Source organism: Marmota marmota, unplaced genomic scaffold (assembly GCF_001458135.2).
Source record: "Marmota marmota marmota unplaced genomic scaffold, marMar, whole genome shotgun sequence".
NCBI classification, from domain to species: domain Eukaryota; kingdom Metazoa; phylum Chordata; class Mammalia; order Rodentia; family Sciuridae; genus Marmota; species Marmota marmota.
In genome coordinates this window covers 9,151,927-9,175,476 of record NW_026000241.1, presented here as the reverse complement: position 1 = coordinate 9,175,476, position 23,550 = coordinate 9,151,927, and the positions used below count along the sequence as shown (strand labels likewise).

General features: G+C 45.7%; 2 protein-coding genes and 1 pseudogene across 6 annotated transcripts in view; 2 read left to right on the top strand and 1 right to left on the bottom strand.

Annotated features, from left to right (window-relative positions):
• Positions 1-1,092: 1,092 nt before the first annotated feature.
• On the top strand, positions 1,093-3,737 carry Ccrl2 (C-C motif chemokine receptor like 2). Of its 5 annotated transcripts, none has more exons than XM_048794847.1 (4): positions 1,093-2,054; positions 2,134-2,171; positions 2,602-3,029; positions 3,166-3,538. In XM_048794847.1, the coding sequence occupies exons 1-4, from the start codon at positions 2,006-2,008 to the stop codon at positions 3,197-3,199; spliced, it is 549 nt and encodes a 182-aa protein (XP_048650804.1). In that variant the 5' UTR covers positions 1,093-2,005; the 3' UTR covers positions 3,200-3,538. The 5 variants fall into 5 exon arrangements, with proteins under 5 accessions (XP_048650804.1, XP_048650802.1, XP_048650803.1 ...); XM_048794846.1 differs by adding an exon at positions 2,292-2,420 and having other exon boundaries at positions 1,100-2,054; positions 2,602-3,737; XM_048794845.1 differs by having other exon boundaries at positions 1,098-2,054; positions 2,602-3,737.
• A 4,510-nt stretch (positions 3,738-8,247) lies between these two features.
• On the top strand, positions 8,248-11,346 carry LOC107145417 (annotated as a pseudogene).
• Positions 11,347-19,519: 8,173 nt separating this feature from the next.
• Ltf (lactotransferrin) overlaps positions 19,520-23,550 on the bottom strand; it is a 28,982-nt gene continuing 24,951 nt past the window's right edge. Inside the window, exons 15-17 of the mRNA XM_015489361.2 lie at positions 22,082-22,266; positions 21,047-21,236; positions 19,520-19,750 (exon numbers count right to left, since the gene is read on the bottom strand). Of these exons, the coding sequence (XP_015344847.1) occupies positions 19,716-19,750; positions 21,047-21,236; positions 22,082-22,266 (410 nt within the window). The 3' untranslated portion in view covers positions 19,520-19,715. The remainder of the gene's footprint in view (positions 19,751-21,046; positions 21,237-22,081; positions 22,267-23,550) is intronic.

The window sequence follows — 23,550 nt, the reverse complement described above, 5'->3', positions numbered from 1 at the left end:
ATAGCCCCAAAGGCACCAGGGGCAAGTGAACATGGATTGAAGCCTCTGAATCCATGAGCCAACTTTTCCCTCTTTAAAGTAGATTATCTCAGGTATTTTGTCACAGCAAGAGAGTGCTGACTAATACAATGTCCAGACAGTCGAATGGTAAATGGAACTTTCCTTGTGCCTCAGCTTCAGACCTCTAAGCTTCTCCTTCCTACCAGTTTAGAAGAAGCTTCAGGAATCTCATGGCCTGGGTGTGAACTAGTCAGAATGGTGGGAATCAAGCCAAAACCAAATAATACTGAAAGTGAAGGCCATGCTAATTGAGAAGTTAGGGTGAAAAAAAATTGGGGGAAATTTAAATTTCATGTGATTCGGTGACATGTAGTGTATGATGTGCCTACCTGCTCTTTCCCCCCCACCTCTCCCCTCCCCCCAGCCGTCCGTCATCTAATGAGCAATGTGTATCCTGGTGGCTTGTTCAAGTTTCGATTCTGACTTGGCCCTCCCTCCCCTGCCTGGGGCTGACCACTGAGCCACCCTCACCTAGCCACCTGCCTTCTAGTGTTCTGGTGTGGCTGGAAGTCTTCCGGCAGAGTCAGTGAGACCTCAGGAGGAGGGAGAGGAGCCCGTAGCCATCACCAGCAGGAGGTCAGCGGTTCCCAGGGTCTGGTAACCCCACTCACTCACCCGAGAGAGGAGAGGACTCACTGGGAGTCCTCTCACAGCCTGGGGTCCTGCTGCCCCAACCCATGTCTCCCTTTCTGCTGTGGCCATTGGTATGCTTGGAGCTTAATGTCCCGTCAAACATCTATCGGGACTTTTTTATGCTTATCTTTCTCTTACTCTTTCTAGTTTGAAGGTTCACTTTCTGTATTCCTTGCTACCTCAGATGCATCTTTAGTGATAAAAAGGATGTCACTGAACCAGATTCATCCATGCCAGGCGGATACGTAGGACTGATTTCCAAATTAGGTGGATCCCAGGTACCAAGAGTCATTGACCCGACAGAAGTTCATCAACATTTTTCTGAGTTCTTTTAAGTTCCTCTTCTGAGCTCACACGCCTTCCACATCATCCCCTGTCCCCTCCCACCTCTAGATCTGTGTGTCGGCTCGGTCTCCTTTCTCCACCCCAGCCTCAGTTTGAGGTCCCATCATTTTCCTCGTGGTCTTTCCCACCTGACCTGAAGTCCCCTCCATGTCCTCATTTGGGATTTTCCCTCCTCTGGGTTCTTCACTGAACAGGGTCAGCTGCCCCAGATGTCCCCGCAGCACAGAGGACTTCCGGGTGCCTGCAGCACTCCTTGCTGTCTTCAACATCATTGCCCAGGCAGCCCTGCACTCACAGACACTGATGTCATCTCTGCCCCACTCTGTCCCCAACCTGTCCTTCCCCCACTGACTTCCCTCGGTGGCTTCCATTTTTCCCTCTTAGACCCTCAGCCAAAGCCCACTGTGCCTCTCAAAAATAGCAACAAAGATCCAAACACACCCTGCTGGAAGGGGGCTCTCGGGGCAGGTTCCCCATCCCGGCACTGATATGGGGACGCTGCCTGGGGAGGGTCAGGACCCTCAGGTCTCGACTCCTGATGGCCACAGACACGCTTCTCCTCTGGTAGCTGCCGCCTATTCAGAGCGCTAATGTCAGAAGCCAGAGGGGTCTCGGTGCTTCTCAGCATGGTGACACCAGCCGCCAACTATCACTCAAAGCAGCAGTAGCTTAGTTCCCTTATCTACGGCTACAGAAGGACAGTTGTCTAAAAGGCCACGGGGAAATTAAAGGCGGGGTCCAGGAGAAGAGGGGAGGAGAAAACTTCCCAGTTCCTTTCAGAGGCTCATGAGAGGCTCCAGAGTTCAACGGCTGCTGAACTCAGCTGATCCCTGAGATCCGAGACTGAAGGGGCAGAGCCACCCAGGGAATAACAGTGAGTGGCTCCTCTTGTCCCTGAGGGTCTCAACCAGCTCGCTCAGAAGGAAGCCATCTTCCCACTGCCCCAGGAATTCCCACGGCTCCCTGGATGGTGGATCAAGAGACTGCACCCCTCCCCGCAGGAACTCAATCAAACGGTAAGTCCTATAAGTTCTGCCCACGGGGATGCTCCGCGTGGTTTCACTTTTGCAAACATTTGTTTATCTCCCTCGAGAGGAAAACATCTCCGCCTGTCACAGGAAGCCGTTTCAAGGGTGAGCAAACTTTTTGAACATGTAGATATTATTAAGACCTACACGGATTTCTTGCAATTCAAAGCTGCGGTATTCGGTTCTCTTTCATTGTATGTGTTCTTAAATATTGTTTCCAAGTAGGCTAGCCTTGTGGCAACTAGAAGAAATTAAGCCAAGATGATGTCATGCCTATTTTAATGCCCTGGGGCACCTAGCACACCACTAAGTACTCAAGAGTCTGATGAATATAGCCGCTGCTGCTCCAGGGAGGTGGGTACCTGTTTAAAAAAAAAAAAAAGTGTTTAATTTCAGCCTTCTGTGTTGCAGACCTACTCTGGTTAGAATAAAGCCAGGGGACCGTGTGGCTCTGTGGGTGCCATTCCTGGTTGTGGTTTCTTCTGGGATATTATACAGCCACAGGGAGGAGAAATAATCTCTTGTTTATCCACAGGACATCCAGAAAATGGATAATTACACAGCAGCCCCGGACGACGACGACTACGACGTCTTCATCAGCGATGTTCCGAAGAACGACGACAACGAGGTGGAACCACCACCGTGTGACAGATACATGGCCCAGGTCCTCTCAGCCCAGCAGGTGCTGCCGTTCTGCGGCACCCTGTTGGTGGCCGGTCTCCTGGGTAATTCCTTGTTTGTCTTTGTCCTGGTCAAATATAAAGGACTGAAATACGTGGAGAAAACCTATTTTCTGAACTTGGCCATTTCCAAGATGTGTTTCTTGCTTTTCCTGCCCTTCTGGTTTCACACTGCTCTGGAGAGGAGAAGTGCCAATGAGCCGCTGTGCTGGGTTTTCGCAGGACTCCGCTCGGTGGGTGTATTCAGTGAGGCGCTTTTCAACACCCTCCTGATCATGCAAAGGTACGTGGTGTTTTTCCACGTGAGATGGTTGTCCCCAGCCTTCAGGACGATGCCAGGCACTGTGATCACAAGTGTTCTGATGTGGGTAGTGGCCTTTCTGGTCACTTTGCCTGAATACGTGCTTTATCAACCTCAGATGGGATTCCAGGAAGACCAGTGGTGCTCCTTGAGCAGATCCCACTTTCTGCCAGCTGATGAGACCTTCTGGAAGCATTTTCTGACTCTGAAGATGAACATTTTGGTACTGGTTTTCCCGCTGCTCGTTTTTGTATTTTGCTACGTGCGAATGAGAAACCAACAGAGGTTCAGGGAGAGTCCGCCTGACCTTTCTAGGCTCCCATTTGCCCTGACCGCCCTCTTCCTTTTGATGTGGGCACCCTACAACATCGTGCTTTTCCTGTCTGCTTTCAAAGAACACTTCTCCCTCCATGACTGCAAGGGCATCTACCGACTGGACAAGAGCGTTCAGGTCACAGAGATCGTGGCCATCGCCCTCTGCTGCCTCACCCCTCTTCTCTGTGTGTTTCGGAACAGGACACTTAGGAGATACCTCTGCAGGCGGCTCCTCTGGTGTAAGGACACCTCGCCTCAACCCAGCGAGGGGTCAGACCCAGGTACATCAAGGCAAGATGAAGTCCACAGCACTGAAATGTAAACCAGCTAGCACCAACTGCGGGACAAATAAATGTTGACTTTTGTCTCTTTGCATTATTTTGTCCAATTTTTTTTTTACTCATTTGTATATGAAATAGAATATGGAAGAAAAAGGGGCGGGTGAAGGAACATTTACTAAGCCTTGGATTTGTCCCAGGCACTGTCCCTGGCTCTTTATGAACATGTGCTCTATCTCCCTGCTCCCTCAGTCCCATCCAGTGTGGATGGGATTCATCTCATTTCTCTGAGAAGGAAACTGAGGCTCAGAAATTAGAAAGCGGCAGGAGACACAAACCCAGTATCGTTTGCCCCAGACCCTATATGTTTTATCCAAGCAGGCCGAACTACCCGGAATTATCCAACAAAATACATGAAATAAATATGAGCTTTTAAAAAACAATAAGAAACAACCCATTAATATAATTTTTCAGGCACATTTTCTTGCAGATGATCAGAAGGTCTGGCTATGGAAAGCAAGGCACAGTGACCTGTTCTGTAGGAGTTCTCCAAGATCCCTTGGCTACTCAGCACCCCAATGCCCCCAGGTCTCCCAAACCCATGCGCCTTCAAGGTTCCTAATATTTCCTCTGACTTTATCATAAAGGTGAGGGAATCTTAGGGAATATAAGTGCAAACTTCTGTTTAGAAAGGTCTAACAAGGGGCTGGGGTTAGAGCTCGGTGGTAGAGCGCTTATCTAACATGTGTGAGGCACTGGGTTTGATTCTCAGCACCACATATAAATAAATTAAATAAAGGTCCATCAACAACTTAAAAAAACATTTTTAAAAAAAAAGAAAGAAAGAAAGGTCTAACAAAATAAACGCTTTGACCTTTTAATTATACCACACACCTCAGGCCTCACCAGCCCCTGACTACAGAATGTCCCACTTCCTTTCTACAACTGAATGATACCACACAGGACAGGCCCCACCTGCCACACCAGCAGAAAGCTAGCTCCCCACACAGAGTTCCCTCCCCCAGGACCCTGAGTCCTGCAAGTCTGGCTCAGTCTTGGTCTCATCATCCTCTCCCTGACCTGTGTTCAGAGACAGATTCCACACTCCCTGGTCTCTTGCTAACCCCATCCCTGTCCTTGAGGACGTGGGCAGTGGCCAGATCTTGTAGACAAAGGGCCTGGGACAGGGCATCATCCAGAAGGTCCAACATCCTGCTTGCACCAGAGGCACAGCACTGACACTTGCTAAAGATGTCACCTGGTCACCTGCTCCTGCTGTGATCCAGAGCAGCAGCCAACACAGCAACCTCCGTGGAAAGCAGCAGGTCCACATCCCTCCTTCACAGCTAAATGGGTGGGTACGAATAAGGAGGCACAGGGACCTCTAACAAATGGAAAGGCCAAATCTTTGGCCAACCAAAAAGCATCCTTGATTTTGTCTCAAAACAGTGAATAGATAGGTAATTTGTATCAATGAAATAAGGTGAAGAAAATCTTATTTTCCAAGCATCAGAATTCTTTCCATGTCACCCTGAAGACTCCCCATTTGTGTTAGGTGAAGTATTTCAAAAGCCTATTAGGACATGGGATGAGACCCTCAAGGACCAGGCTTAAAAAACAATAAATGACTCCAGAGTAATTCTATGGCAGTGGTCTCAGACACGAGCACACATCACAACCTCTGTGTTGAAGCATGGATTCTGGGCCTCAGCCCCAAGTGTCTGATCCATTAGGTCTGAGAATGTGCATTGATGACAAATTTCCAAGGGATATGGATACTGCTGGCCCTGGGACCTCGCTAAGTACCACTGTTCTAGGGAGAAGAAACTCAACTAAGGTGTTTGGTTTTGTCCCCATTATAGTATGGAACTTAGAGCCAAGGCTGAATTGTTTGGGAATGTAACAGGGAATGGGGAGGCATTGGCAGGGGCTGCAGTGGGGGAGGTGGGGAAGACATAAGAAATGGCTGTCAGTTGCAGAGAAATTAGGGAGAGAAAGGATTAGTAAACCCTTCTCTGGTACTCTGCATCATTCACTGAGACGTTTTGGCTACATATACTTTTCTAAGATTGTGATGGGGTCCAAGTCTGATCATCTCAAGATGAGCTGGAGTTGGGCTGGGGGTGTGGCTCAGTGGTAAAACACTTGCCTAGCATGTGTGAAGCCCTGGGTTCCATCCCTAGCACTATAAAGAAAAAAGATAAAGATGAACTGGAGTGAGCACAGGGAACAGGTGTAACTGGGAGAAGCGTCCTTCTCTGCACAAAGGACCTTCCATTGCAAAGGTGAATGCTAGCTGACATCGAAAGAAAGAAGGAAGGAAGGAAGGAAGGAAGGAAGGAAGGAAGGAAAGAAAGAAAGAAAGAAAGAAAGAAAGAAAGAAAGAAAGAAAGAAAGAAAGAAAGAAAGAAAGAAAGAAAGAAAGAAAAGAGAGAATGAAACCAATGGTGACATTCAAAATGGTACCAAATATTTCAAGAAAAACATGGAGGAATTGGAACTCTCATTTACCACTGGTGGGAATATCCAATGGTACAACCACTTTGGAAAAACTTTAAAGGGTCTTAAAAAGTTAAACTATTACACTCAAGAATATTTGCCCAAGAGAAATGAAAACATGTAGCCATCCATAGACTTGTTCATGAATGTTCATGATTGCTGCATTTAAACAGTTCCACCATCCATCAACAAACATTATCAAGCAGGAGCATATCTATATAATGGAATACTGTGCACCAGTAAAAGGAATAAAGTACTGATTCACACAACAACATGCATGAAATCTCAAAATGCTACATGAAGAAAGCCAGATATATTTTTAAAGAGTATTTATTTTATGAAGCCAAGTGCAATGGCGCACGCCTGTAATCCCAGCGGCCCAGGAGGCAGAGACAGGAGGATTGCAAGTTCAAAGCCAGCCTCATCAACAGTGGAGTGCTAAGCAACTCAGTGAGACCCTGTCTCTAAAGTACAAAATAGGGCTGGGGATGTGGCTCAGTGGTCGACTGCCCCTGAGTTCAATCCGAAGTACCAAAAAAAAAACTTCTCCTTGGTATCAGGCATTGATATTTCTGTTTATTATATTAGAAATTTAGACACAGAAAATTTAGATATTTATCTTAAAGATTTTTTTTAAAAAATAATAAACCTATTGCATGTTAACATAAATATTTCTCTAAAAAAGATCTTCATTTTTTCAAAAGAAAAAAAAATTAACAATAAGTCTTGCTTTTTTTTTTTTTTTTTTGCATGTTCTTTTAATGGCTGACTCACTAAAAGAGACTGGATTCTCTTTCTCTTTCTGCAACCAAACTGTGGGAGTATCCATTGTCAGATAGCCCCTAGAGAATTCCACTTATGAGGGAATCAGAAAGAGAAATAACTTCTTGGCATCCTTATGAAACTAGTTTGTCCTCTAGGACCCCCTGAAAGTTTCACACATGGAGAAGAGCTCTAGACTGTCTCCTCAAAAATAAAATGACTAGATTCTAAGGTGTTTGTAGCTTCCAGACCCTTCCACATGGCACCATTTACACTCCCAGCTTCACAAGGTTACCAGCTCTCCAGATGGTCAAGACTTTAAAGATCAGAATAGAATACAGGTCTTCAGCGCTTGAGTAGGCAAAGGAAGTGGTTTCATTAAAATGCACTGTAGGCTGGGGTGCAGCTCATAGGTAGAGTGCTTGTCTCACCTACACCAGGCTCTGGGTTCCAGCCCCAGAACCACAGAGAGATGAGAAGGTCCTGTGTCAACTGACCGTCAGTATGAGAAAAAAAAAAATGAAGTTTGACCTCTGCTCTATGTCATCAACAAAGGAACATGTCACCAACACGACATGGCCAGGAAGGAGGCAGACAGGAGAATCTATACTGTATGATCCCATTGACATCAAATTCAAAAACAGGCAAGATAGTGGTTACTTTGGGGGAGAAAGGAGGCAGGATTGGAAAACACATGAGAAGGGCTTCTGCTTATCATGTAGGTTCCCTGACCTAGTTCTAACATAAAAACCTAAAGACATCCTAGGACTACTGGGGGAATATGAATGTGAGCAGGGAGTCAGATGTCATGGAATTTTCATTTTCAAGCATGACAGTGAAATTTTGATGATAAGAAGAATGTCCTTGTCCTATGAAATACGGTCCTAGTCAGTTCAGACAACTACAATGAGAACTCCATAGACGAGTGGTTCAAACAACACTTACTTATCACGGTTCTGGAGGCTGGTAAGTCCAAGGTGGAGGTATCAGAGAGTCCTGTGCTGGCAGAGGGCCACTTCCACCTGCAGACAGCTGTCTTCTCCCCGTCCCTTCCCATGGCTGAGGGAGAGCAAGCAGACCTTCTCCTGTGTCTCTGCTCATAGGAGCACTAATCCCATCATGGCGGGGAGACCTCCTGACCTAGTCATCCCCCACTATATTCCCATCTCTATGTATCACTTTGGGGGTTAGGATTTCAGCATATGAATTGAGGGCAGCCACAAACATGTGGTCCATAACAAATGTCATTCAAATCATTGCATCACACGCGCGCGCGTGCACACACACACACACACACACACACCCCACATAAAAAGAAAGAGGGGAAAATATGTCAAAATGCTAACAGTTGGGAAATAGCACAGGGCTCCGCCAGGGTAGCAATAACTGCCACAGCAATGCCGAAGGGACCCAAGCAGCAACCACCAGAGGCCGAGTGGATCGGGGACGGAGACAGCACAAATCCCGCAGACAAGGTGGTGAAGAAAGGGAAGAAGGACAAGAAGACCAAAAAGACGTTCTTTGAGGAGCTGGCAGTAGAAGATAAACAGGCTGGGGAAGAAGAGAAAGTGCTCAAGGAGAAGGAACAACAGCAGCAAAAGCAGCAGCAACAGCAACAGCAGCAAGAGAAGAAGCGAGACACTGGAAAAGGCCGGCAGAAGAAGGATGTGGATGATGATGGAGAGGAAAAAGAGCGAATGGAGCGCCTTTCTGTACCTGCCAGTGACAAAGAGGATGAGATACCTGCCCCAATACCCCGAGCAGGAAAGAAGACCAAGGGTGGTAATGTTTTTGCAGCCCTGATTCAGGATCAGAGTGAAGAAGAGGAGGAGGAAGAAAAGCATCCTCCCAAGGCTGCTAAGCCAGAGAAGAATCAGATCAATAAGGCTGTATCTGAGGAGCAACAGCCTGGGCTCAAGGGGAAAAAAGGAAAAGGAAGAAAAGTCGAAAGGGAAGGCCAAGCGTCAAAATAAATTTGCTGCTCTGGATAGTGAAGAGGAAGATGAAGAAGATGAAATGACGAAAGAAAAGGAGCCTCCCAAACAAGGAAAAGAGAAGGCCAAAAAGTCAGAGCAGGGTTCAGAGGAAGGAGAGGAGGAAGAGGGAGAGTCAAAGGCAGATGATCCCTATGCTCACCTTAGCAAAACGGAGGGGAAAAAAAGCTCAAGAAACAGATGGATTATGAGCGCCAGGTGGCTTCATTAAAAGCAGCTAATGCTGCCGAAAATGACTTCTCTGTATCCCAGGCAGAGGTGTCCTCCCGACAGGCCATGTTAGAAAATGCATCTGATGTCAAGCTGGAGAAGTTCAGTATCTCGGCCCACGGCAAGGAGTTGTTTGTGAATGCAGATCTATACATCGTAGCTGGACGCCGCTATGGGCTGGTGGGACCTAACGGCAAGGGCAAGACCACACTCCTCAAGCACATCGCCAACTGTGCCCTGGGCATCCCTCCTAACATTGACGTGCTGCTGTGTGAGCAGGAGGTAGTAGCAGATGAAACACCAGCAGAGCAGGCTGTTCTTCGAGCTGACACCAAGCAGTTGAAGCTGCTGGAAGAGGAACGATGACTTCAGAGGCAGTTGGAACAGGGGGATGACACAGCTGCTGAAGAGAAGGTATATGAGGAATTGTGAGCCACTGGGGCAGCAGCTGCAGAGGCCAAAGCATGACGGATCCTGGCTGGTCTGGGCTTTGACCCTGAGATGCAGAATCGGCCCACACAGAAGTTCTCAGGGGGCTGGCACATGTGTGTCTCTCTGGCCAGGGCACTATTCATGGAGCCTACACTGCTGATGTTGGATGAACCCACTAATCACCTGGACCTCAATGCTGTTATCTGGCTCAATAACTATCTTCAGGGCTGGCGGAAGACGCTGCTGATTGTCTCCCATGACCAGGGCTTCCTGGATGATGCGTGCACTGATATCATCCATCTCGATGCCCAGCGGCTCCACTACTATAGAGGCAATTACATGACCTTCAAGAAGATGTACCAGCAAAAGCAGAAAGAACTGCTGAAACAGTATGAGAAGCAGGAAAAAAAGCTGAAGGAGCAAGTCCACCAAGCAGGCGGAAAAGCAAACAAAGGAGGCCCTGACTCGAAAACAGCAGAAATGCCGTCGGAAAAACCAAGATGAGGAATCCCAGGAAGCCTCTGAGCTCCTGAAGTGCGCCCGAAGGGGTACACTATGCACTTTACTTTCCCAAATCCCCCGCCACTCAGCCCTCCTGTGCTGGGTCTGCATGGTGTGACATTTGGCTATGAGGGGCAGAAACCACTCTTTAAGAACCTGGATTTTGGCATCGACATGGACTCAAGGATATGCATCGTGAGCCCTAATGGTGTGGGGGGAAAGCACACTGCTCCTGCTGCTGACAGGCAAGCTGACACCGACACATGGGGAAATGAGAAAGAACCACCGATTGAAAATTGGCTTCTTCAACCAGCAATATGCAGAGCGGCTGCACATGGAGGAGACACCCACTGAATATCTGCAGAGGAGCTTCAACCTGGCCTACCAGGATGCACGCAAGTGCCTGGGCTGCTTTGGCCTTGAGAGTCATGCTCACACCATCCAGATCTGCAAACTCTCTGGTAGGCAGAAAGCCCGAGTTGTCTTTGCAGAGCTGGCCTGTCGGGAGCCCAACGTCCTCATCTTGGACGAGCCAACCAATAACTTGGACATAGAATCTATCAATGCTCTGGGGGAGGCCATCAATGAGTACAAGGGTGCTGTGATTGCCGTCAGCCATGATGCCCGACTCATCACAGAAACCAACTGCCAACTGTGGGTAGTGGAGGAGCAAAGTGTTAGCCAAATTGATGGGGACTTCCAAGACTACAAGCGGGAGGTGTTGGAAGCCCTGGGCAAAGTCATGGTCAATCGACCCCGAGAATGAGCTTTTCCTCCTGGAAATCTCCTGAAAGACAGGCTTATGTGACCTAGAAGTACCCCATTGTCTCCCTCTCCTTGGAAGCCTGCCTCTGCTCTGCAGCTGACCCAGCAACCACTTGGGCACATGAAGGTGGAGCTGTGACCAGGATACTACTTTGATTGCTTCCTTTGAAAGATTTGTGCGTGCCACTTTTCTTCAGACAACTGAGCTGACTTACCCTCAGCAGCCCTCTACACAAAAAGAGGTGACCATCATTATTGTGGGGTTCCATCCAACCAAGCTTAGGTGGCCTCTTGTCTTGAGACTCATTCCTCAGAAGACTGCCTCTGATCTACCCTAAAGCTTCAGGCCTAGCTGCCCCCACAGGTTTTGAGTGGCGCTTTTCTTTTTTGATGGATTTAATGCTGACTTACATAAATATCCATTTGGACCTCAGAATTGGAGGCAGGTGTCTGAGGCCTGTGCTGTTATCCAGCCTAAGATCTGGTGCCTGTGGTCACTTGACTGATTGGGGACCTGAGGGCAGGAAAGGAAAGCTGCAAAACTTTAATTTTCTTTTACACAGGGAAGAAATAAAGGAAGGAGTTGCTGCTGCCAAAAAAAAAAATGCTAACAGTTATAAATCCGGAGGGAGGAGAGACGGATGCTCATTGAACCCTTCTTTGACCTATCTGGTATAAATAGAAATTTCCAAGAGAACCAAGTTGAAGGGGAAACTGATTTTGATACTGTCTAAATAAGAACAAAAGAAGAGGCTGGTGTCTTCGTCCAGTAGAACGGTATCTCTCACAGTTCTGGAGGCTGGGAACGCAAGATAGAGAGGCAGGCATCACCCAGGTGTTTGGTGAGAGCCAACACCTGGTTCATAGTTGGCTGTCTTTTCACTATAAACTCACATGGTAGAAGGAAGGAGGGAGCTCTCTGGGGCCTCTTTTATGAGGACATTAATCCTGACCCTGAGGGCTCCGCTCTCATGACCTAATCACCTCCCATCGACCAGATCTTCTAATATCGTTACATTAGGGATTAGGTTTCAACATATTAATTTGGGAGGAAATAAATATTCTGTCCATAGCGGTTGTCCACAGGACATATTTTAAAAGAATCATCTTCCCCAGTCTCTAATAATTGGGGTCAAACTCAGTCTGCAGTGGAGCGAGAGACAGAACAAATCTAAGCCCCTCATTTTACCCACAATGCAGTGAAGGGACGGCTGTTCAGCCACACACAGCAGGACTGGGTGAAGCCCCGGGTGTCCCACTGCCCAGGCCTCCTCTTTCACCCACTCAGGACAGGCCTGTGGTTATTTCTGAAAACAATGATTAAATAAATGATTCTGAATGCCCTTTATAGGTGAAAGCCAATTCCTGGGGGGGGGGGGGACAGGCATCACCTCAGGTTGTGACTCCACTCTCCCCAGACATGAAAGCACAATGTCCCTCCTGGAGTGACAAGAGGTTTGCAGCAACACAGAGTACTTGACTTTTCCCTCAAAAGTGAACCTAAGCTGCTGGTCAGGAGGTCACAGGTGCACCTGCCAGTCCTTCTGCACCAGAGCACCTGGCTGTGGCTCTACAACAAGTGCAGGTGGCAGCTCCAGAGCTCCTGCAGCTCAGAGGGCACCGCTGTGCCCACGCACACCTGCACAGTGGGCAGCAGGCTGGGCCCAGGCAACTGAGGTGTTGCTGCAGAGAAGCTTCGGCAGGCCCACAAGTCACAGTGCAGTAGGGGCCAAGGTCATCACTGTCATGCTTGAAGAATATGCTGAGGACCTGGACCTGGCACATCAGGGAGCAGAGCCCACCTCAAGGAGTGGAAGGGAGGAGACAGACAACCAATGTCTAGATACTAGAAAAGGGGTCACCAAACTACTGCCCTGGGGCCACATTCAGCCTCTCGCCCATTTGCAGCCCATGATCAAAAAATGACTTTTACATGTTCAAACAGGAAAACAATCAGAAAATAATAATATTTCATGGCACATAAAAATCATATGAAATTCACTTTTCAGTGCCCATAAATAGTTTTATTGGCTTACAGCCGTGTTCATTTATGGCCAACGGCTGCTAGGAGTTGAGACAGTCTGTATGTGCCACTCTGGTGGCTTCCAGCTGCTGCTTGGTGCATTACCAGCCACAGGGAGCAGGTTCGCTGCAACAGTGTTCCCAGTCAACATGTCATCGTTCCAGTAAGACTTCATTTTATATTTATAAGCAGTGTTTGTAAATCCAGTGACAACAAGAGAAAAGAGAGACGTGGACTTGGAATGCCACATGAACTTGGAATGACACTAGGGAGCATGGATTATTTTGTCACCAGATTATTGGCAAAGCGTTGTATCTATTATGTTCTATGGTTAAAATGGGTTCCCCAAAGTTCATGTGTTAGAAACTAAATTTCCAATACAACTGTGTTGAGAGATGACCCTAAGAGGTGATTAGGTTTCCCAAAGGTCATGAATACACTAATGCTACTATCACAGGAGTGGGTTAGTTATCTCAGAAGTGGGTTTCTGATAAAGCAAGATGGGCCCCTTCTTGCTCTCCTGGGCCACCTTGCCTTTCCGTCTCTGCCATAGGGTGACATAGCACAATGACTCTCACCAGATGCCAGTTCCTTGACCTTGGACTTTCCGATCTCCAGAACTATAAGGGAAAAAAATGCATTTTCTTTTTAAATCACTCAGTCTCTGAAATTCCATTATTGCAACACAAAACAGACTCAAGATGTGATGCTAAAGAACACATTGTGTGTTATCATGTTCACAATAAGCACTCAACACACAGTTCCCAATTCACAGGGGGGAAAGTCAGAAAAATTAGAAATGTTAAAGTGGAATAGCTCATCACAACAGAAATTCTTCCCCAAAACAGAAACTGAAAATGATTTTCTGAAGGGCTCATTTGTTAGGCAAGCAAGGAAAGCCATTTTCTTAGGATGAGTTAATTAAACCATATTTGATTACAGCAGTCAAAAAAAATTAAAACAAAAATAACTGCACTCATCTGCCTCCTAGAACACCAAATGGTTGGAGATTAGATTAGATTAGATTAGACTTGATTATGTTTCTTAAGAAATGTAACATAAAATCACAAGACAGAACATCACTTATATATGAAACATACCACAGTAAATTTGATAACCAACGTTTGAATCATAAGAATGTTTATCCGTCTTATGTGCTTTCCCATGCTGCGAAGTTAACATTAGAAATGAGATCCCATTTGCATATATGTTTGCATTAGACTTATTATCTAAGCTCAGACTAGAGTGTCAGTGTTTTTTAAACCTCAATGCAAGGACAATAAAGATTTCCATATTTCAAAACCAACTAAACTGTGAAGTTGAAGCACTTCAAGTGGAAGTGACCTCAAATCTAATGACATGCTGTGGGAAGCCATCCTGACACGTGACTGGGCGACTCCCGTTAAGGGTCTGAGGCTTCTGGCTGTGTCGGAATTTTCCCGGCCCTTTCCTGATGAGAGAACCCGTCCGTGTGGGGGTGTGACTGACCACTGACCCCGGGGGCCCAATCACTGACCCTGACCTTGGAGTGCAGTCCCCCCTCAACCTTCATTGGATGGAATTATCCCCTGAATTTCTTGTTCCCCAATAAAAGGCTACTCCCTGGCGTGTTCACTCTCTCTCTCTCCTGCTAGCCCTGAGTAATCCTTGCTGCCCTGCTGGGCGGTTAGAGGTTGGAGCCAGAGAGGGGAGCCGTCTGGGACCTGGCAATAGAAATAAGGTAACTGAGTCTGTGTGTTTTATTTCGATCTCTTCTAACTAACTTTATGCCAAGAACCTCATTAATGAAACCATTGCGCAGGCCGCGTGGTAGAACATGCCATGCTAGAAAGAAACAGAAAAGAAGCTCATAGAATTTTTTAAGTATCTTTCAAGTAATAAATATTGCATTAGTCAGCTTTCCATCACAGTGTAAACAACTTATAAAAAGAAAAACCAGAAGAAAAAGAAGTTATACTCCATTTGTGTATGATGTGTCGACATGCATTGTACTGTCATGTATAACTAATTGGAACAAATAAAAAAAATTATTTTGGCTCATGATTTCTGAGGTTTTGATGTCTGGTCACTTGGACCTGTTGCTTTGGGCCTGTGGCAGAACAGCACATCATGGCAGGAGAACTTGGCAGAGGGGAATGCTCACTTCATCACAGCTGGGAAATGAAAGAGAAAGAGACAAGAAGGAGCCAGGCCTCAAAATCCCCTTCAAGGGCACACCCCAGTGACCTAACAAGCTTCTACTAGGCCCTACATCTTAAATGTTCCACTTCCTCCCAACAGAGCCACCAGCTAGCAGCTATGTCTTTAACACTTGGCAGCCAGGTCTTTAGGGGACATTTAAGGTGCAAACTACAGACAAAATACACAATTAAAAAATCATATGTTTGCAAATTGGCATTAGCCTTTGACAGCACCTAACTATGTGAAGACATTTTCAAAGATGAAATATGTAAAATCTCACTACATATCAGCATTAACAGATGAACATTTGCAATTAATGGTAATAATGGAGAGTACTAGTGGGCTGGGTTTGTGGCTCAGTGGTAGAGCCCTTGCCTGGCATGTGTGAGGCCCTGGGTTCCATCCTCAGCACCACATAAGAATCAATAAATAAATATCAAGGCATGGTGCCTATCTACAACTAAAAATTTTAAATAATAATAATAATAATGGAGGATACCAACTTTGAAGCCCCAATTAAGCAAAATGTTTAGAACAACCCCCTCAAAATTTCCAATCTTCTCATTAGTTGACCTGTAATACAAAAAAAAAAAAAAAGAGAGTGCTTGAGTCCACACTGACACCTCCCATTCCAGCCCAAAAGGCAGGCTGTGCCTCACTTTGCCCATTCCAAAGTCCTATCTTCTTTCTTTCATAGTAACTGAAGGTCCCCAAATCAACGCTCGTTTCTCAATTCTACACACACATAAAAAGGTTTCAGAATTGCTACCCTCATATCACCTTCAAACACAACTTGTTTGCACTTCTTGTTCTTTTTTCCTAGACTGCAGCTTTCTAGTTAAATTACCATGCTCAAATGTTACAGGGATTCCCTTTTCCCTGTTTTTGCAGTGGTTATGTTATGTTGAGTTTCAGTTCATTTGTTTTTACTTGAATTTAGTTTTGGTATTTTTTTCCTCACCATTTTTGAATACTGTTATAAAACATTAACATGCTTCCAAAACGTAACGCCACAGAAAAAGGTGAATTCAGGTGAGTGCTCTCCCTCTCCTCTCGCCCCTTCCACTTGTCTGCCCTAGTCCTGCAGGTCAATTTATGTTATTGTTGTCTAGTTTAACATTTTTTTTTTGCAAAAGTAAGGACATACATGTTTTCAACAGAAATGTTTGCATTGAATGTCCTACTCTTTAATTTGCTTTAACAAACAATGTATCTTAGAGATCTGTCTCTGTTCTTACATGTGGATGGTCTGCATGTTTTTCCAACTGTTGTGTCATGTTCTTTAATACAGAAAATGAACTTCCTTATATTTACTTCATCATGCAACTCTGCAAGTTTTTCCATGATGAAATTGGAAAGGTGTCATGGCAGCTCTTCAGTTCCTCCTGGCTGTTAATAAGTTAAGAATTTTGTCAAAATAAAAAATCAGAGGGCTGGGGATGTGGCTCAAGCGGTAGTGCGCTCGCCTGGCATGCATGCAGCCCGGGTTTGATCCTCAGCACCACATACAGACAAAGATGTTGTGTCTGCCAAAAACTACAAAATAAATATTTTAAAAATTCTCTCTCTTTAGAAAAAAAACAGTCAGAATAATGCATCATTGCTGAGGGGTTTGTCCTTCCAGCATCAACTATGGGGATCTTGAGGGCATGGAGAAACACTTCTGGAGATGGTTTCAGAGAACTGAGAACTGTGTCTGCTTTATTGCACAGGAAAAAAAATTATATATATATATGTGTGTGTGTGTGTGTGTGTGTGTGTGTCAATTTACATATAACAGTCATGATAGGCCAGAGGTGATACACCACATATTTTACAGGATCCAGACACCAAGAGTCCAGAAACTGCCACGTAGGCCAGCCTTATACCAACAGGGGAATAACTTCTTGTGAAAGGAACAAGGAAATGGTGCTTGCCAGTGTTCTGACAGCACTCTGCTCCAAAACATAGCATTCTATATTAGGACTTCGCTGCTGCACAATGAGCAAGGTAAGCATTCCTCCATGAGGGTTCAAGATCAGGCCCTGCAACACATCATGACATGAATATATTTTTAAAAAGAATGTTCTTGCCGGGCATGGTAGCCCACTCCTGTAATCCCAGCAGCTGGGGAGGCTAAGGCAGGAGGATCCTGAGTTCAAAGCCAGTCTCAGCAAAAGCGAGGCACTAAGCAACTCAATGAGAATTTGTCTCTAAATGAAAAAGGAAATAGGGCTAGGGATGTGCTCAGTTCAATCTGAGTTCAATCCCCTGTACCTCCCTGCAAAGAAAAAAAGAAAGAAATGGGAGGGAACTAACATGGAACTAGCCTAGGGAGGCGTGGAGCGTGACTGAAATCACTCTGAAAACCTCCTCTCAATTCCCACACCATTCCTCAGCTCCTCGATTCCTCCTGCCTGTTAATGAATTCAGTCCAGTAATTTTTATGGACATAAGAAATAAAGACTGTTTTCAATGAAAAACGTTAAATTGGATTTCATGATTGCATTGGTAAAAAGAAATGGAGTCCAGGACACGGGGTGGAGGGGGTGTATACAAACCCTGGGGAAAAAACATTCATAGGATTTGTTTGAAATTCAAGGAATTTTTTTTTTTATTATTCAGTAGGAATTGGATTACTCTGAATCCACAGGGTATTTTGTTTGTAGAATTCACAGAACCACAGGGAAAGAGGGAAACAAACATGAGAAAATATGGCAAATAAGCGAGAAGAGGAATTGAACTTAGAGAAAGGGTGGGGACTTAGCCACCCCAGTAGAGGTGTGTGGCCAGGCTTAGAGACGACCTGGAGTGGGGGAGGCACCTGGGCCATGGAGACCGACTCTATCACAAGGAATGTGAGCCAGCAGGGCAGGAAGGGAAGGCGTCGTGGCAGAGTGGGCTCCCAGGAGCACACGGCCAGCAGGGTGAGCAGCAGAGGGCCACAGGAAGACGGCTGAAGTCCCTCACCTGATCATGGGAAGACATGGAGTCCTTTTCCTGAACCACTTCAGGGCAGTGACTAGGTCAGAGGCAAATCACAGGAGGGGAGAGAGAAGGGAAAGGAAGAAAGTAAAGATGGTCAGCTTGGACCATGTTTTGAAGAGCGTGGGGGAGCCAAAGGATAGAAAGCTGGTAACTAGAGATTAACCAGAGGGTGAGAGCCAATAAGGCCAAGGTATAGAAGTCTTCATGCATTTCCCTATTTGGTCCAAATTTACACATTTACTCTACCAGATGATATTTACTTTAAATACCAAATAGTCTCGAATCTTCCTTATATCCAGTTTCTTTCACTCATCCTTGTATTCTTATATCCTCTATTTCTGTCCTACCTTGTAAACACTCACACTCTGGAGGGAGATGATATCTTAGAGTGGTTTTGATTTGCATTTCTCTGATTGCTAGAGATGATGAACATTTTTTCATATATTTGTTGATTGATTGTATAACCTCTTCTGAGGAGTGTCTGTTCAGGTCCTTGGCCCATTTGTTGATTGGGTTATTTGTTTTTTTTGGTGCTTAGACAAACAACATTAAGTGTTGGTGAGGATGTGGGGGAAAAGGCACACTCATACATTGCAAATTGGTGGGATTGCAAATTGGTGCAGCCAATATGGAAATCAGTATGGAGATTCCCTGGAAATCTGGGAATAGAACCACAATTTGACCCAGCTATCCCTCTCCTTGGTTTATACCTAAAAGACTTAAAAACAGCATACTACAGAGGCACATCAATGTTTATAGCAGCACAATTCACAATAGCTAAACTGTGGAGCCAAACTAGATGCCTTTCAGTGGATGAATGGATAAAAAAGTGTGGCATATATACACAATGGAATTTTACTCAGCAGTAAAAGAGAATAAAATCATGGCATTTGCAGGTAAATGGACAGAGTTGGAGAAGATAATGTTAAGTGAAGTTAGCTAATCCCCAAAAAACAAATACCGAATGTTTTCTCTGATATACGGAGGCTGACTCATATTGGGGTAGGGAGGGGGAGCATGGGAGAAACAGATGAATTCTAGATAGGGCAGAGGGGTGGGAGGGAAAGGGAGGGGACAGGGGATTAGCAAGGATGGTAGAATGTGATAGATACCATTATCCAAAATACATGTATGAAGACACGAATTGGTGTCAACATGCTTTATATACAACCAGAGATATGGAAAATTGTGCTGTATGCATGTAATAAGAATTGTAATGCATTCCACTGTCATGTATTTTTTAAAAAATCAATTTAAAAAAAGAAAACACTCACACACACCTTCACGTGTACACACAAATGCTAAGGCATACACATGTACGCATGTGCACACACGGCCTGGACACACACATACACATGGGACTGCAGGCACACATATACACACATACAGAGACAACTGTGTGAATGAATCAGATCTCCCTGGGAAAAACAGTCACTTGGCCTGTCCCCAGATTCCAGACCACTGGGCATTGTGCCCAAGACTGCAAAAGAAAGAAAGGCACATGGCTTCAGAATAAAATTCTAGAAAAAAAAAAATGAAGGATGCTTTACAAAGAGAAAAAACCAAAAGCATTTCTAATTTTATTTCTTCCTAAGATGATAGCAGGGAATTGTGGAAGCTGTGGATTGGCAAACTTCATCCTTAGCCAGGGGAGGACAAGGTTCTGCACAGCCAGGCTCGGGGGCTGTGGGCCCTGAAGGGCTGCAGATCCCTCCGGGAGGCTGGTCTGTCTTCTTGGGGTTTACTTCTTGAGGAAAGCACAGGCATCCAGGAGCTCTGTGGGATACAACAGAGCAGGAGATTCAAAAACTGATGGTTTAAATCAATTCTTTCAGTCAATAACCCAAGGAGGGCACTGGAACGGTTTCCTCTGCCTTCTCCCACCCCCGTGAGTCAGTGCGGGCCTCTCCCACATTTTTCCCATCTCTTCTCTCAGCAACTGCAGTGTCCAGAGAACACAGGCATGTCTAGCCTTCACCAGCGAGGGCGTTCCCCTGCTCTGGCCTAAGGGATGCTGCCACCCCTCCCTACTATCTCCAAGTGATCAGTTGTCACACTCTCAGGTTTACAAGGCGAGTAGTGGTCCTCTAAGTTCCAGAAAGTGAGCCATTAATGCAAATTTGTTTGCAACCATGTTCTTCTACCCACTCAATCATCCCTCTGCGAACACTTCCCGAGCTCCCACTTTGCATGAGTCACCATGCTGAGAACTGCCCCTGGGGTCAGCAGGGAGAGACAGCATCCCTCAAGGGCACACAGTCTCCATAATCCCCTGCTGACTGAAGCTGTAGTTATCAAAATGTGGTCCTCCTCAGCATCAAATGACCTGAAATGTGCCTCAGTCCTGGACAGGATTTCTCACCTTGACGCCATTGACCTTTGGAGCCTGGTGATAACTCTCTGTTGTGGGGAGCTGTCCTGTGCATTCGTTAGTAGCATCCCTGGACTCTACCCATCTGATACCAGCAGCATCTTCTAAATTGTGGTAATCAAAAATGTCTCCAGGCATTGCTAAATGTTCCCTCACAGGCAAATTTGTTCTGAGTTGAGAACAAGCCTCTGCCTCCCTGGGTGAGGGACCAGGAATACAAATCTGGTTGATCACCGTGCACAGAGGTGTCAAGCTTGCTGGAACTTGAGAATCATCATTGGAAGACTTACAACACTCTGGAATATCTTCTAAATATTTTTAAAGGATTTAATTATGATCGGTACATTTCCCTGGTTAAGTTTCCCTACATTTGATTTTTTTTTTTTTTTTTTTTTTTTTTTTTTTGCTGGGGAGGGGTGCTGGGGATCAAACTCAGGGGCATTCAACTACTGAGCCACATCCCCAGCCCTATTTTGTATTTTAGTCAGAGAGAGGGTCTCACTGAGTTGCTTAGGGCCTCACCATTGCCCAGGTTGGCTTTCAACTTGCAATCCTCCTGCCTCAGCCACCGGAGCCATTGGGATTACCGGGCCCTACATTGGAATCTTTTGAGAATGTGCATTCTAAGATGCATTTTGACCCTAAAATCTTGACCTTTACCAGCGATGGTTTCTCAGTGATGCTCTCTAGGGTCCTCTTACCGGAGGTTGAGCATTGCTGCAGATTAGCAACGGCTGTGATATACTGCTGTCCCAGATACTTCTCACTTGTTGTTCTGCCATGGAGTTTAGCCAGACACTCAGTGTTGTCATTGAACAGAAGGTTTTTGGTATCAGACTTGAACAGGCAGAATTCTCCTGGGCACCTACTGCCTTTTCTTCCAAACTTAACCTGTGTCAAAAGGTCAGACAGTACGTGAGTAGCCAAGGGAAACAGGAGAATGTATGAACTGGGAGGCTGTTTCTTCCATTCTCACACCACTTCTGATCTCACCTCCTGCCACCTTTCCTCCCTTCTAAATTTCTGGCCTCTTTCCATAGACCTTCTTGCAGTTGACTAGGTGACAGCTGAGTATTTTTGAGGCCTGCCCTCCAAGAACTGATCACCTAGAAAATTCTAACATGTCGGCTTTCTCAGAGAATCAGTCTTTCCACCAACCAGGCAATTGCCCCGGGGCAGGATACTCAGCCTCCCTTAGCTGCACACAGCCTCTTCTCCATACCCAGGGTCATTGCCTTGGAAGCACCCCTGGAGTAATGATGTCATGATATAAAAATAGAAGTTCTAGTAGAGAATCTCAGATTTTCAGGAAATTTTAGGGTTTCCTTCAGATCACATTGACATTGATGGACCTACATCTATGGAGAAAGCTCTGAGTTTGTGGTCTCAGGGACCTTGTCCAGAACATTATTCAGTGGCCCAGCCTCGGGAAACTGCCACAGTAACCACTCTCTGAGAGAAGAGGATGGTAATTGCCTCTTAGCCACGCAGGGAATGGGAGCCCAGGGGCACAGAGACTCGGGCAGAAGTCAAGTCCGTCCCAGGAAGCCCAGAGTCAGAAGCCTCTGTGGTTCTCCTTGAGACTCCCCATGGCTCAGAGCAAATGGTGCTCCCACCAGCGTCGAGTGGAGGGACCCAGAAGGCTTGTGCGGGCTGAGTCACCTGGCTCAGGGGTTGCCCAACCTAACAGGAGCCCACAAAGTTAAGAGCAAGCCAGGGGCCCCGGTGGTCCATACCTGTTGATCCAGCAGCACCTGTTCAAGGTGTGCTGCCTTATCTTTCCTAGATACCACAGCATGATTTGGGGCCACAGCCAGATGGCAACTCCGAGCCTCAGTCACAGGCTTCCGGGTGCCATCAAGGCACAGAAGTTCAAAGTCATCCAACTTCAGGTCCTTAGCCCATGCCTCCGTGTTCTTTCCTACCAAGACAAAAGAAGGTGGTATCAGTCACATCTGCCCTGCGTGGTCAAGGGGTCTTTCTGGGTGGATGTGACCCTCCCACTGACCTCTCAAAAATATATTCACTGGGGTTGTGGTGCTGTGAGGGAGAGAAAAGAAAGCTTTGTTCTGGGCAATGACTCAAACTTCAGACAACCAAACATTAGCATATAGTGGGACACTATTGAGCAATAAAAGGAAGCCAAGGTCACACACGGATGAGCCTCAAACACTAAGTGAAAGAAGACATCACAAAAGACCACAAGTCATGATTCCATTCGCATGAGTAGGCAGCGCCACAGAAGCAGAAAGTGGACAGTCACCTGTGCGGAAGGAGTGGGGAGGGGTGATGCTACTAGGGGTAGGTGGCTGTTCAAGGGGTTTTCAAGTGCTCTTTGCTTTGTTGGTGGCTGTACAGCTCTGTGGGCTGGAGACCACTGAATGGCACACGTGGAATGGGAGAAACTTATAGTCTGCAAATTGTATATCAATAAAGATATTTAAAGTTCTTTAAGTTTTTGTGTTTTTTTTTAAGAAAATGCTCCATCTATGCCATATTTTCCAGTGAATTCCAGAAAGGAAAAAAAAAAAAAAAACAGGTTGAGGTTTTTTTTTTTTAATCAAAAATGTCTGGGATCAGAAGTGCTTTGAACTTTTTTTTAAATTTTGTCATATTTGCTTATATAGAATGAGATATCTTGGGGAATAGGTTCCAAATCGAAGCACAAATTTCATTTATGTTTCATATACCTGTGATGCCCATGAACTGAAGATAATGTCATACGGTGTTTCCAGTGTTTCTAGCCTGAATTTTGACTGTGAACCTATCACATGAGATCAGGCATGAAATTTTCCTCTGGGGGTGTCATGTCAGTGTTCAAAAATCTTTTGGAGCATTTCAGATTTTTTAATTAGGTGTCTCAACCTATAGCTCATTTATATTCAAGAGGAACATTTCCTTTCCTTTTCAAATGCTTTCAGTGTAACCAGAGAAAGGATAGGAATTTCTAGGATTTATCCAATATGTTTCCTCAGTTCCAATAAAAGATAGTACCAGAGGCCTTGAAATTAAATTTGACATCAATCTGGTCCCTGGAGACCACTTTGATTGACTGCCATAGATCCTAAATGCAATTTCCCGTGTGTCTGTGGGCGCACATATGGGCTCACGTTCAGGCCCTGCTTGTCTGTCTCTCCTGCCCTCCCACCTTAAGGAAACACCTCACCGTCCTCTAGATCCCACTATTTGATATTGACATCCTTCT

Excerpts from the sequence above, each read along its gene's own strand:
- Ccrl2 (XM_048794845.1), top strand. The coding sequence starts at position 2,006 with ATGGTGGATCAAGAGACTGCACCCCTCCCCGCAGGAACTCAATCAAAC. Across the intron at positions 2,055-2,133 it reads CGCAGGAACTCAATCAAACG|GAAAACATCTCCGCCTGTCA; the intron begins GTAAGTCCTATA and ends CTCCCTCGAGAG. Across the intron at positions 2,172-2,601 it reads CACAGGAAGCCGTTTCAAGG|GACATCCAGAAAATGGATAA; the intron begins GTGAGCAAACTT and ends GTTTATCCACAG.